Source organism: Pseudophryne corroboree, chromosome 1, assembly GCF_028390025.1.
Source record: "Pseudophryne corroboree isolate aPseCor3 chromosome 1, aPseCor3.hap2, whole genome shotgun sequence".
Classification (NCBI taxonomy): Eukaryota; Metazoa; Chordata; class Amphibia; order Anura; family Myobatrachidae; genus Pseudophryne; species Pseudophryne corroboree.
In genome coordinates this window covers 1179408020-1179423773 of record NC_086444.1, presented here as the reverse complement: position 1 = coordinate 1179423773, position 15754 = coordinate 1179408020, and the positions used below count along the sequence as shown (strand labels likewise).

At 46.0% G+C, this 15754-nt stretch overlaps 1 protein-coding gene across 2 annotated transcripts in view; it reads right to left on the bottom strand.

Annotated features, from left to right (window-relative positions):
• Positions 1-2477: 2477 nt before the first annotated feature.
• The window catches only part of EXOC6B (exocyst complex component 6B), a 395920-nt gene continuing 382643 nt past the window's right edge, over positions 2478-15754 (bottom strand). For both annotated transcript variants that reach the window (XM_063925254.1, XM_063925260.1), the window contains one exon: positions 2478-5230. In XM_063925254.1, coding sequence (XP_063781324.1) covers positions 5104-5230 — 127 coding nt within the window. In that variant the 3' untranslated portion in view covers positions 2478-5103. The remainder of the gene's footprint in view (positions 5231-15754) is intronic.

Sequence of the window (15754 nt, the reverse complement as noted above, 5' to 3'; positions counted from 1 at the left end):
GCGGCTTTTTGAAAGGCTAGAAAACCAGTGCTATTCTCCAGAGTTTTGGACGACCTTGAGAATTCTTTTCCATTTTCTAAGTCGAAACCGAACATTGACCAGCGCACCTGTACACAATTTTGCTGAGATATATATATATATATATATATATATTATATATGTGGGGCAAAAAAGTATTTGGACAGCCACCAATTGTGCAAGTTGACCCACTTAAAAAGATGAGAGAGATCTGTAATTTCAATCATAGGTACACTTCAACTGTGAGAGACAGAATCTGGGAAGAAAAAAAACAAAACAAAAAAAACAGGAAATCACATTGTATGATTTTGAAACAATTTACTTGTATATTCTTGTGGAAAATAAATATTTGGACACCTACCAAGCAGCAAGATTTCTGGCTCTCACAGACATGTTACTACTTCTTTAAGAAGCTCTTCTATCCTCCACTCGTTACCTGTATTAATGGCACCTGTTTGAACCGGTTATCTGTATAAAAGACACCTGTCCACACCCTCAAACAGTCAGACTGCTACCCCTCCTCCAAGGCCAAGACCAGAGAGCTGTCTAAGGTCACCAGGGACAAAATTGTACAGCTGCACAAGGCTGAAATGAGCTACTCGACAATAGGCAAGGAGCTTAGTGAGAAGAGATCAACTGTTGGAGCAATTATAAAAAATAAAAAAAAATGGAAGAAATACAAGATCACTGACAATCTCCCTCGACCTGAGGCTCCATGCAAGATCTCACCTCGTGGGATATCAATGATCTTGAGAACGGTGAGGAATCAGCCCAGAACTACACAGGGGGACCTGGTCAATGACCTCAAGAGAGCTGGGACCACAGTTACAAAGGTTACCATTAGTAACACACTACGTTGTCATGGATTGAAATCCTTCAGCGCCCGAAAGGTCCCCCTGCTTAAACCAGCACATGTCCATGCCAGTCTAAAGTTTGCCAGTGACCATCTGGATGATCCAGAGGAGGATTGGGAGAATGTAATGTGGTCAGATGAGAGCAAAATCAAACTTTTTGGTATAAACTCCACTCGCCGTGTTTGGAAGGAGAAGAATGATGAATGGCAGCCCAAGAACACCATACCCACCGTGAAGCATGGGGGTGGAAACATCATGCTTTGGGGCTGCTTTTCTGCAAAGGGGACAGGACGACTGATCCGTATTAAGGAGAGGATGAATGGGGCCATGTATCGTGAGATTTTGGGCAAAAACCTACTTCCCTCAGTAAGAGCATTGAAGATGAAACGCGGCTGGGTCTTTCAGCATGACAATGACCACAAACACACCGCCCGGGCAACTAAGGAGTGGCTCCATAAGAAGCATTTCAAGGTCCTGGAGTGGCCTAGCCAGTCTCCAGACCTCAACCTAATAGAAAATCTGTGGAGGGAGTTGAAAGTCCGTGTTGCCCGGCGACAGCCCCAAAACATGACAGATCTAGAGAAGATCTGCATGGAAGAGTGGGCCAAAATACCTGCTACAGTGTGTGCAAACCTGGTCACAAACTACAGGAAATGTTTGACCTCTGTAATTGCCAACTGAGGTTATATTACAAAGTATTGAGTTAAACTTTTTAATTGTCCAAATATTTATTTTCTGCAAGAATATACAAATAAATTGTTTAAAAATCATACAATGTGATTTCCTAGATTTTTTTTTTTTTTTTTCAAATTCTGTCTCTCACAGTTGAAGTGTACCTATGATGGAAATTACAGCCCTCTCTCATCTTTTTAAGTGGGTCAACTTGCACAAATACTTTTTTTGCACCACTGTATGTATGTATGTATGTATGTATGTATGTATGTATGTGTATATATATATATATATATATATATATATATAAAAACACATTTATTTTTGTTATTTTTTTATTTGGTCCACCTGTTGTAATTTTCCCACCGTGAGCAACTCACTTGTCCTATTAGTTATTTCTAAACTTCTACTAATAGGTTATTGCTGTATTACACTCCTGACACTAATATGACCTATCACTTTGATCAATGAATGAATGAAAAGTATAATTGCGTAGGTGCTACTTCATTTATCTTTCTCTCACCCACTTGTATGACTATGCTGAAAACCTGATCACATATAAAGGTCACATTTGTGCAGAAACTTTGAAAATCCAGGTACTGAGAGCAGATGTACAATGGGCAAGTTTGGTTACTTGCAGAAACGCGTCAGCTCACTCAGCCTGATAACATGCATAACAATAATAATAATAATAATGCTATAACATGGCAAATAAATACAAACTAGAGTGAAATTAAATTATTGCCCACACGCAGTAATCACAGAATAATGAGCCTAATAAAAGGGATAGTTCTTCCCCTGATGAAACGTAGTAGAGGATTCCGGATCATTGCATGCCTCAGGGTATGGTACAACACAGGAGATGTATAACAGCACACTGTATATTTATTGATGAAAGCCGCGGAGGTAGTGAATGAAGAGGACTAAAACAAGTTGCACTTAGTATATTATTTATTCTGGTTCTGTAAGGAGTGTTTTATAATACAGCGGGTGTGGCAGCGACAGTCACACTGGAACACATGGTAACATGCTCCAGGTGTTGGTAAAACCTGCGCTGCATCCACCACCGAGGGGACTTATTTTCTTGCAGCTCATATTGTACATTGAATAATAAAAACAAAAAAACATGCGAAGGCTCCGACTACATCATCATGGCCTCCACCTTAGACATAGTCACACTCCCCTCCGGCAGAAGAGGAGCTAAAAGTGCGTTCTTGCATGGGGATCCCCAAAAGAAGTCTCCCTCCTGCGAATTGCTAGACTATTTTCCCTTTGTCATCCTGAACACTCTATCGTCAAGTAGGTTTAACACCATCATGATGCCGTAAAAATGGAAGCCACCTGTAGGCAGCCATTTTGTGGGTGGAACCAACCAACTCATTAGGAAGTCTACGCCTCTGTAAGGGCTATTACTCAGTGAAAGGCAGCAGTCACATTGGGCTACCCCAGGAATAGCTTTGTCCGTGGTTTGCAGGCGACCGTTACATTTTAAAAGGCGGCGTTAATGGCAATTCCTGTATATAAACCATCAGATGAGGTGTCATCCAGGACTGTTTATGGACATACTGTAGAAGTGCAAACTAAGGGCCTCTTAGTAACGCCGCAACATGAAGCAAAAATGTTTTATTGCCTGTTCAATTTGCCAAATGGTTGTTTACAAAAATATAAGTTGTGCATTGGCCGGGGAAACACTGTTTCCTGCATGTGACGTCATCAGATGGGAAACGCTGCCAACACCCCATCCAGCCTAGCCGGCACATCTCCAAACATCCAGATCGCTTCAGCTGGGTCCTGATAGTCTGTCAGTTATGCAGAACGGCTGGATCAGACTTACAGGAGAAATAAGCCTTGCTTTGTAATAGGACTGTGGGGTACAACAGGAGTAATAAACAGCACTGTCTAAAATTCCTCTTTAAGGAAAGATCTCGTTTATCTCAAAGCCGCCTGGACACGTTAAATCCAGGAAGCCACTACTTATCATGAACAGAACCTACCTCAGGACAGTTAGAGGACTACAGTGCCTAAAATACAAATGTATCAAACAAGACAAAGGGTCTCGTGAGACGGACAAATATACATGTAAACATTCCCATACCCTAACAGAGCTGGATGCGTTTGCACTGTATGTAGGCTTTCCCATGTAATATCCGGTAACTGGCGGGAATCGCAGTACCCAGCCCTGGCTCTTCATATCGGCAGCTCCTATGTTTCTGGAAGGTGGTAATATTATTTATTCTCTATGGGTAATCCAGGATCTAGTCTCGTGTTACAGGTTAGACTAGTATTATCCTCCTAGGATGCATAAAACACATTGTAGAAAACTCTCTCCATCGGCCACTAGATGTTATTTTAACACATGTACAAGTTAATTTGTTATTTTAGTGTTACCTGGTGAACAATGCGGAACACATACACTGCTAGTGAGAGATGAAAGCTGTGCTTATCGCTTCAAAATACCATATACTTCTGCCAGATGCTCATTACGCTGGAGGACACAGCCATCTTCTTGGAGTATAAATCTGCTGGCTTCCTGTCACTTCCCAGGGTGAGGAACACACGTGTATGTCTGCCGTGCATTCACCATGTACACAGTACAGAAGAATACACACTGCATTCACTTTGACCGCTAGACTTCCCAGCACTACAGGAACGTACCCCCCGAACAGGGATCTGGTTTAGTATCAAAGCTGCCTATATTCCGAAGGACTAACGAGCCCTATGCCACGAAATATGAATGCAGCATTTAGCCAGAGGCTGAACACTGCTCCAGCTGACCTGCATTAGATTCCAGTGCTGAGAAGATGATCCAACTATTGGGTTTCAGGAACCTGGTACAAGTTATGCTGGAAGAGTGGGCTTGCCCACTTCCAACAGCCACTGAAGGAACAATACAATTATTTGATCTGCTCTAAACATTGAACACTGCTTTAGGGGATTTGGAAGACTGGGGCCTATTAGTGGGACATGGCTGTGCCTTACAACACTTGATGATACGACTTGCGCGCTGCACCACATGAAGCACAAATCAGCTTTGATGGCACCAATGATAAGTATCTGAACAGTAACGCCCTGAGAGTCCTCCTCACTGGTAAGACTAGTAGTTTCCTATTAACCAATAAACTCTCTGCAAATTGAAGTAGCTTAACTACAATGCTATAGAAAGACAGTAAGAGTTGGGGGCTGGATGGTCAGCAGTAGCTGCAGACACGGTACACTTCCCTGCAGGAGAGGGCAAGTAATACAGAAAGTAATGCCTCTAACATGGCCTAGAACCCATGCCGGAGGAGACACTGCCAATCCTTCCAGTAATAACACACATTACCCCAGCACAATGTCAGCATGTGACATGTCAGACAACTACTAGATCAGTGCAATAGTAAGGAACATTCACCCAAACCTGGCAAAAGCATTATAAAATCCTATAACCCCTTATTTACCCTAGGAAGAAACCGCACGCTCCGCGGGGCAGCAGGCCCCCCCTGAAAGAGATATATACTAGCGGCGCTCAGGTTTTGTTCAGTGTATGGTGGGCACTGCCCGGCCATCCATGTAAGCTCTTTTATGAATGGTGGCTGTTGATCAGCCCCCGGAGCTGCTTGGCCACGGTTTCGATGAGCTTCTGCTTGTCCCTCTCATTCTTCCGAAACTGGGCGAAGACGTTGTTCTTCCGGCTGGGGTCTTTCATCCTGATAAAGGCAGAGAGAACACAGAATGAACAAAGGAAGAGGATAGATGGGTGGCAGGCAGTTAGTATGGCAAGGCATGGTTCCCTCCGGTAGGATCACTGTAACTTTGCTAATGCACAATACTGAGGGCACTGCAGTGCCATAGAGGGCAATAACCTACTTTAATGCAGACGGCTTCCGGATGGTTCAGACACATGGTAAATGGATATTTAGCTGAATAATCCAGGAGACAGAGCATGTAGTACAGTCAGGATTTAGAGCAATGAGAAATTCTCTATTTTTCTGCCAACCAACTTACTGCATCTCCAAATGTACTAATCCAAATACTCATCAATGGGAAGCATGAAGAGGTTACTAGTTAGAGGCAAACCACCTTTTCAATGGACTTTAAACTGCATTAACATGTGGGTGGTAGAACACTTCAGCCTGCTGCTTTAAAGCGGCTATAGAGTGTGAGAGGCAGGGCACCCAGAGATGTCAGAGAGCCTCGGTTTTACATAAAATAAATGAATTAGAACATTCTATGCCCAGCTTGCCTACATAATATACATAATCTACACAATAAAAACGATCTCTGTTTCTAGACACAACACAGAATGTTAGATAAGCTTTCTCATCCAATCACAGCAAGTGTCGGACTGCTACTCTATAGCACGCATCCGGATGTACTGTGCAAGTTCTTAGGGAGCTAGAACAGTTGTGCTAATGGGTAAATGTAATAACCTGTGACTTGCAGGCACTGCTGAGATCCCACCCGCTGAGTCTGCCTGATGTATTCAAGAGGCAATCATTTAAAAAGCAAAATCAGGTTTCCACTTTAAAACAGTGGGCAGGCTCGCTAGGATCTCGTTGACGCCTGCACCATGTGTAGGCAATTACATTTGCCCCAGTGAGGGAGAGGGAGAAGGGAGAGAGAGAGAGCTTGAGGGGGCGGGGGGGGGGGGGGGGGGAGAGAGGATGAAGAAAGGTGATGAGAGAAAGAGGGAGGGGATAAATATAGAGAGAGAGGGGGGCAGGGAGGGAAGGAGATAGGGAGAGAAGGGGGTGAGAGGGAGGTCCAGGGTGAGCAAAGGTGATGGAGAGAAAGATATGGAAAGACAGAGGAGTGGAGATGGGGAGGGAAGGAGATAGAAAGGGAGTATAGAGAGGGTGAGTGAGGGTGATGGAGATAGAGATAGCAGGGGGAGAGAGATAGAGAGGGAGTTGGAGAGAGAAGGAGTGAGAGAACGAGGAGCATTTTCAGAGAAGCCCTTTTATAAGAGGCTCTGTAATTCTAACATACTACATGTGCTGGGTGATGCATAGTCCCGGTGTTATTGTATTTACTGTAAGTAAAAGCAGTAAACGTAATCTGGATTTTATAATCATTTGGTACAATGTACGGTGGGGGTGGAGAAGGGTGATTGGGAAAGGAGAATTGTGTGGGGTACTGTTATTTGTGTTCCTTGTGTTGGCTTTACAGCTTCTGAATCTCAGCATATATGAACAGGGGGCCTGATTCAGAGGGGGACGCTAATGCAGCTACAAGTGCTATTTTCTCCGCATCGCAACTGCAGATATCCTTAAGTGACGCTGCTGCCCAGAATTAAAGATGCCCACTGGAGCTACCGCAATTTATTCACAATTGCGTACACATTCGCAGCCTACTGTATACGCAAGGACACTATGGATACGCAGACTAGACACTGTAGCAACACAAGGCGCCAAGTTTTTGCTCGTAAGTGCTCGCAGCTGTGGCAGGTACATGCCCCAAATACACCCATGACACACCTGCATTTTTGCCCTGTTTAACCCTTCCTGTTAATCACGTTGTGACTAAATACATTCATTGCGAGCGGTAACGCAGCGGCACCTTGATGCATGCACAGTGCGATCGCAACATATGCGCAGTCTGCCGATAACAGCCGAGTAGCGCGGAACATTGGCATAGCGTTCGTCTCTTAATCAGGCCCAGCGCACACAGCATGATAAGCGGAGACTGGAAAACAAGAGGGAGGGGACTGTTAGGGACGACACACCTAAAATAACAGGTCAAAATAAGAATTTACTTAACGATAATTCTATTCTCATAGTCCGTAGTGGATGCTGGGAACTCCGTAAGGACCATGGGGAATAGCGGCTCCGCAGGAGACTGGGCACAAATAGAAAGCTTTAGTACTACCTGGTGTGCACTGGCTCCTCCCCCTATGACCCTCCTCCAAGCCTCAGTTAGGATACTGTGCCCGGACGAGCGTACACAATAAGGAAGGATTTTGAATCCGGGTAAGACTCATACCAGCCACACCAATCACACCGTATAACTTGTGATCTGAACCCAGTTAACAGTATGATAAACAGAGGAGCCTCTAGAAAAGATGGCTCACTACAACAATAACCCGATTTAGGTAACAATAACTATGTACAAGTATTGCAGACAATCCGCACTTGGGATGGGCGCCCAGCATCCACTACGGACTATGAGAAATAGAATTATCGGTAAGTAAATTCTTATTTTCTCTGACGTCCTAGTGGGTGCTGGGAACTCCGTAAGGACCATGGGGATTATACCAAAGCTCCCAAACGGGCGGGAGAGTGCGGATGACTCTGCAGCACCGAATGAGAGAACTCCAGGTCCTCCTCAGCCAGGGTATCAAATTTGTAGAATTTAGCAAACGTGTTTGCCCCTGACCAAGTAGCTGCTCGGCAAAGTTGTAAAGCCGAGACACCTCGGGCGGCCGCCCAAGATGAGCCCACTTTCCGTGTGGAATGGGCTTTTACAGATTTTGGCTGTGGCAGGCCTGCCACAGAATGTGCAAGCTGAATTGTACTACAAATCCAACGAGCAATAGTCTGCTTAGAAGCAGGAGCACCCAGCTTGTTGGGTGCATACAGTATAAACAGCGAGTCAGATTTTCTGACTCCAGCCGTCCTGGAAACGTATATTTTCAGGGCCCTGACTACGTCCAGCAACTTGGAGTCCTCCAAGTCCCTAGTAGCCACAGGCACCACAATAGGCTGGTTCAGGTGAAACGCTGAAACCACCTTAGGGAGAAATTGAGGACGAGTCCTCAATTCTGCCCTATCCGTATGAAAAATTAGGTAAGGGCTTTTATAGGATAAAGCCGCCAATTCTGACACGCGCCTGGCTGAAGCCAGGGCCAATAGCATTACCACTTTCCATGTGAGATATTTTAAGTCCACAGTGGTGAGTGGTTCAAACCAATGTGATTTTAGGAACCCCAAAACCACATTGAGATCCCAAGGTGCCACTGGAGGCACAAAAGGAGGCTGTATATGCAGCACCCCTTTGACAAACGTCTGAACTTCAGGAACTGAAGCCAGTTCTTTTTGGAAGAAGATCGACAGGGCCGAAATTTGAAGCTTAATGGACCCTAATTTTAGGCCCATAGACAGTCCTGTTTGCAGGAAATGCAGGAAACGACCCAGTTGAAATTCCTCTGTAGGGGCCTTCCTGGCCTCGCACCACGCAACATATTTACGCCAAATACGGTGATAATGCTGCACGGTTACATCCTTCCTGGCTTTGATCAGGGTAGGGATGACTTCATCCGGAATGCCTTTTTCCTTCAGGATCCGGCGTTCAACCGCCATGCCGTCAAACGCAGCCGCGGTAAGTCTTGGAACAGACAGGGTCCCTGCTGGAGCAGGTCCCTTCGTAGAGGTAGAGGCCACGGGTCCTCCGTGAGCATCTCTTGAAGTTCCGGGTACCAAGTCCTTCTTGGCCAATCCGGAGCCACGAGTATAGTCCTTACTCCTCTCCTTCTTATGATTCTCAGTACCTTGGGTATGAGAGGCAGAGGAGGGAACACATACACTGACTGGTACACCCACGGTGTTACCAGAGCGTCCACAGCTATTTCCTGAGGGTCCCGTGACCTGGCGCAATACCGGTCTAGTTTTTTGTTGAGGCGTGACGCCATCATGTCCACCTTTGGTTTTTCCCAACGGTTCACAATCATGTGGAAAACTTCTGGGTGAAGTCCCCACTCTCCCGGGTGGAGGTCGTGCCTGCTGAGGAAGTCTGCTTCCCAGTTGTCCACTCCCGGAATGAACACTGCTGACAGTGCTATCACATGATTTTCCGCCCAGCGAAGAATCCTTGCAACTTCTGTCATTGCCCTCCTGCTTCTTGTGCCGCCCTGTCTGTTTACGTGGGCGACTGCCGTGATGTTGTCCGACTGGATCAGCACCGGCTGACCTTGAAGCAGAGGTCTTGCTAGGCTTAGAGCATTGTAGATGGCCCTTAGCTCCAGGATATTTATGTGAAGTGATGTCTCCAGGCTTGACCACAAGCCCTGGAAATTTCTTCCCTGTGTGACTGCTCCCCAGCCTCTCAGGCTGGCATCCGTGGTCACCAGGACCCAGTCCTGAATGCCGAATCTGCGGCCCTCTAGAAGATGAGCACTCTGCAACCACCACAGAAGAGACACCCTTGTCCTTGGGGACAGGGTTATCCGCTGATGCATCTGAAGATGCGATCCGGACCATTTGTCCAGCAGATCCCACTGGAACGTTCTTGCGTGGAATCTGCCGAATGGAATCGCTTCGTAGGAAGCTACCATCTTTCCCAGGACTCTTGTGCATTGATGCACTGAGACTTGCCCTGGTTTCAGGAGGTTTCTGACTAGGTCGGATAACTCCCTGGCTTTTTCTTCCGGAAGGAACACCTTTTTCTGGACTGTGTCCAGAATCATCCCTAGGAACAGAAGACGTGTTGTCGGAATCAGCTGCGATTTTGGGATATTTAGAATCCAGCCGTGCTGCCGTAGCACTACTTGAGATAGGGCTACTCCGACTACTAACTGTTCTCTGGATCTTGCTCTTATCAGGAGATCGTCCAAGTAAGGGATAATTAAAACGCCTTTTCTTCGAAGAAGAATCATCATTTCGGCCATTACCTTGGTAAAGACCCGAGGTGCCGTGGATAATCCAAACGGCAGCGTCTGAAACTGATAGTGACAGTTTTCTACCACAAACCTGAGGTACCCTTGATGAGAAGGGTAAATGGGGACATGGAGGTAGGCATCTTTGATGTCCAGAGACACCATATAGTCCCCCTCTTCCAGGTTCGCGATCACTGCCCTGAGTGACTCCATCTTGAATTTGAACCTCTGTATGTAAGTGTTCAAAGACTTCAGATTTAAAATTGGTCTCGCCGAGCCGTCCGGCTTCGGTACCACAAACAGCGTGGAATAATACCCCTTCCCTTGTTGCAGGAGGGGTACCTTGATTATCACCTGCTGGGAATACAGCTTGTGAACTGCCTCCAATACTGCCTCCCTGTCGGAGGGAGACGTTGGTAAAGCAGACTTCAGGAACCGGCGAGGGGGAGACGTCTCGAACTCCAATTTGTACCCCTGAGATACTACTTGCAGGATCCAGGGGTCCCTTGCGAGTGAGCCCACTGCGCGCTGAAATTCTTGAGACGGGCCCCCACCGTGCCTGAGTCCGCTTGTAAGGCCCCAGCGTCATGCTGAGGACTTGGCAGAAGCGGGGGAGGGCTTTTGTTCCTGGGAAGTGGCTGTCTGTTGCAGTCTTTTTCCCCTTCCTCTGCCCCGGGGCAGAAAAGAGGAACCTTTTGCCCGCTTGCCCTTATGGGGACGAAAGGACTGAGCCGGATAAGACGGCGTCTTTTTATGTTGAGAGGCTACCTGGGGTAAAAATGTGGATTTCCCAGCAGTTGCCGTGGCCACCAGGTCCGATAGACCGACCCCAAATAACTCCTCCCCTTTATAAGGCAATATTTCCATATGCCGTTTAGAGTCCGCATCACCTGACCACTGTCGCGTCCATAATCCTCTTCTGGCAGAAATGGACAGCGCACTCACTCTTGAAGCCAGAGTGGAAATATCCCTCTGTGCATCTCGCATATATAGAAATGCATCTTTTAAATGCTCTATAGTCAACAATATACTGTCCCTATCCAGGGTATCAATATTTTCAGTCAGGGAATCCGACCAAGCTACCCCAGCGCTGCACATCCAGGCTGAGGCGATTGCTGGTCGCAGTATAACACCAGTATGTGTGTATATACTTTTTAGGATATTTTCCAGTTTTCTGTCACCTGGTTCCTTGAGGGCGGCCGTATCAGGAGACGGTAGTGCCACTTGTTTTGATAAGCGTGTGAGTGCTTTATCCACTCTAGGGGGTGTTTCCCAACGCGCCCTAACCTCTGGCGGGAAAGGGTATAATGCCAATAACTTTTTAGAAATTATCAGTTTTTTATCGGGGGAAACCCACGCTTCATCACACACCTCATTTAATTCGTCTGATTCAGGAAAAACTACAGGTAGTTTTTTCACACCCCACATAATACCCTTTTTAGTGGTACTTGCAGTATCAGAAATGTTTAACACCTCTCTCATTGCCGTGATCATGTAACGTGTGGCCCTACTGGAAGTCACGTTTGTCTCCTCACCGTCGACACTGGATTCAGTATCCGTGTCGACGTCAGTATCCACCACCTGAGGTAACGGCCTTTTTAGAGCCCCTGATGGTTTCTGAGACGCCTGGACAGGGACTAGCTGATTAGTCGGCTGTCTCATGTCATCAACCGTCTTTTGTAAGGAGCGGACACTGTCACGTAAATCCTTCCATAAAGCCATCCACTCAGGTGTCGACTCCTTAGGGGGTGACATCTCTATTATAGGCAATTGCCCCGCCTCCACATCATTTTCCTCCTCATACATGTCGACACAAACGTACCGACACACAGCACACGCACAGGGAATGCTCTGATAGAGGACAGGACCCCACTAGCCCTTTGGGGAGACAGAGGGAGAGTATGCCAGCACACACCAGAGCGCTATACAGGTTGAGTATCCCATATCCAAATATTCCGAAATACAGAATATTCCGAAATACGGACTTTTTTGAGTGAGACTGAGATAGTGAAACCTTTGTTTTTTGATGGTTCAATGTACACAAACTTTGTTTAATACACAAATTTATTAAAAATATTTTATTAAATGACCTTCAGGCTGTGTGTATAAGGTGTATATGAAACATAAATGAATTGTGTGAATGTACACACACTTTGTTTAATGCACAAAGTTATAAAAAATATTGTATTAAATGACATTCAGGCTGTGTGTATAAGATGTATATGAAACATAAATGCATTCTGTGCTTAGACTTGGGTCCCATCACCATCATATCTCATTATGGTATGCAATTATTCCAAAATACAGAAAAATCTGATATCCAAAATACCTCTGGTCCCAAGCATTTTGGATAAGGGATACTCAACCTGTATATAGATATAGGGACAACCTTATATAAGTGTTTCTCCCTTATAGCTGCTGTATTGTTAATATCCCGCCAATTAGTGCCCCCCTCTCTTTTTTACCCTGTTTCTGTAGTGCAGGACTGCAGGGGAGAGTCAGGGAGACGTCCTTCCAGCGGAGCTGTGAGGGAAAATGGCGCCTGTGTGCTGAGGAGATAGGCTCCGCCCCCTTCTCGGCAGCCTTTCTCCCGCTTTTTGTGAAAATCTGGCAGGGGTTAAAATTCATCCATATAGCCCAGGAGCTATATGTGATATATTTTTAGCCAGCCAAGGTGTTTCTATTGCTGCTCAGGGCGCCCCCCCCCCCCCAGCGCCCTGCACCCTCAGTGACCGGAGTGTGAAGTGTGCTGAGAAGCAATGGCGCACAGCTGCAGTGCTGTGCGCTACCTTGTGGAAGACAGGATGTCTTCTGCCGCCGATTTGCCGGACTCTTCTTGCTTCTGGCTCTGTAAGGGGGCCGGCGGCGCGGCTCTGGGACCGAGCTCCAAGGCTGGGCCTGTGATCGGTCCCTCTGGAGCTAATGGTGTCCAGTAGCCAAGAAGCCCAATCCACTCTGCACGCAGGTGAGTTCGCTTCTTCTCCCCTTAGTCCCTCGATGCAGTGAGCCTGTTGCCAGCAGGTCTCACTGAAAATAAAAAACCTAAACTAAAACTTTCACTAAGAAGCTCAGGAGAGCCCCTAGTGTGCACCCTTCTCGTTCGGGCACAAAAATCTAACTGAGGCTTGGAGGAGGGTCATAGGGGGAGGAGCCAGTGCACACCAGGTAGTACTAAAGCTTTCTATTTGTGCCCAGTCTCCTGCGGAGCCGCTATTCCCCATGGTCCTTACGGAGTTCCCAGCATCCACTAGGACGTCAGAGAAAATGTGTTTAAGGCATCGTAGTGAGTCACTTATTGACATGGACAACAAAACGCATTGGTTAGATCTAGGGGGGTAATTCCAAGTTGATCGCAGCAGGACATTTTTTAGCAGTTGGGCAAAACCATGTGCACTGCAGGGAGGCAGATATAACATGTGCAGAGAGAGTTAGATTTGGGTGTGGTGAGTTCAATCTGCAATCTAAATTGCAGTGTAAAAATAAAGCAGCCAGTATTTACCCTGCACAGAAACAAAATAACCCACCCAAATCTAACTCTCTCTGCACATGTTATATCTGCCCCCCCTGCAGTGCACATGGTTTTGCCCAACTGCTAAAAAATTTCCTGCTGCGATCAACTTGGAATTACCCCCTATGTGAGATCCGGCTGGAACCCAAACTCCTGTCACACACTATGTAACAGAAACAGACTAGTAAGTGATACATTTGGGGACTTTCTGTTGGTTTTGAACACAATCCAAGGCAGAATTATCGCGAGGATCACGTAACAGTGGAGACAACATGAGTTATCATAACATGTATAAGGTCAGAGATCGGCAAACCGCACCACCCCGAGGCATGCTGGGCCCTGCAGTACTACAAAACACACAGAACAGGCTGTCCACTTTCTATTCTTGGCTTGCAAGGCATGCTGGGATGCTACAATGAAAAGATCTCACTGCTTCATTATTACAGAAGTGGATGCAAAGAAGACAATGTATAGATGGCACCTCTAGGAAGAGGACTGCCATTTATCCAAAGTAATAAACATTGGGAATGGCGCAGTGTGGGGGCGTATGTGAATTATTTGAAGAACTTGTGGGGTGTTGTATGATGGATCAGTATCATTAGCTGCTTACCGACACGTAATTCTGGTCACGCAGAATTCCAGCAAGTACCCCATCGATTCTATTTGATTAATTTTGACACTGCATTCTGACACGCGCCGCCATCTGACTCAGTCTGACGCCACCATTTGACTCAGTCTGACGCCGCCGCCACCATTTGAAACAGTCTGACGCCGCCGCCACCATTTGAAACAGTCTGACGCCGCCATTTGTCTCAGTCTGGCAATACAGCTATTCGACTCAACATTTTTGCATTGCTATTATTCTAAATGTACTGCTATTTGATATGTAAATTCTTACATTGTACCTTTTTAATACATTGCTTTAACATGATACATGGGGGAAGATTCAAATGTTTGAAGTGTCAGTTGGGAGTCTGTTTTTTCCTATCTAATAGACAGGAAAAAACAGACACACAACCGACTTTTCAAACATTTGAATTCCACACATGGTATCTTCCATCATATAGTGTTTTTCTATAATGCAGTTTTTGTTTTTCAAAACTAGTGTGGCAAATGAGTTATGTTATATCTCAAATACCAGTACACTTCATAGGATGCCACCTACATATTGTCTTCTTTACAAGTCTAAATGATCAGTCTTTGGATGGACAGCTGTCACATAACAGCCATCTTCTTTCTCTGTCCATCTCTACTGTTCATAGACCTGTTTTATGTTACCCCCTGAAGCATATATATATATATATATATATATATTTATTTCTATAGTCTTTATTTTAGTATAACAGAACAAGACACCGGGAAACCAGGCAGTAACACTTCAGTAGGACATATTAGTAGCAGTGTTTAGAAATATACTTACACACGATGTATCCTTTATCAGCAGTAAAAGATGATATCACCATGGAGGGAAAAAGTGAAATCCAAATTACATGCAATGAACATGGTTTGATGAGAAGCAGGAATACTTAGCCGTCTCATTATTAGCTGAGCTGCAACTGACATCATGCTGGAAACCTTACTATGACTGCTGAGAACAATGCAAGACAAGGCAGCCAAGAGTAATGTGACAGATTACAGCTCAGACGTAACCAAGACAGACTAGGGACATATATGGTGAGGGGAGAGAAAGAGAGGGAGAGAGAGTACAGATACAGGAGGAGGAAGGGAAGGTGAGAGAGGCGGAGGGAAAGGTAAGAGGGGGAAATAGTTACAGAGAAGGAAGGGAATTTGGGGGGGGGGGGGGGGGGGGATACAGATACAGGAGGAGGAAGGGAAGGTGAGAGGAGGGGATACAGTTACAGAGGAGAAGGGTAAGGTGAGAGGGGGATACAGTTACAGAGAAGGAAGGGAATTTTGGGGGGGGGGATACAGATACAGGAGGAGGAAGGGAAGGTGAGAGGAGGGGATACAGTTACAGAGGAGAAGGGTAAGGTGAGAGGGGGAGACAGTTACAGAGGAGGAGGGGAAGGTGAGAGGGGGATACAGTTACAGAGAAGGAGGGGAAGGTGAGGGGGGGTACAGTTACAGAGGAGGAGGGGAAGGTGACAGGGGGGTGATACAGTTACAGAGGAG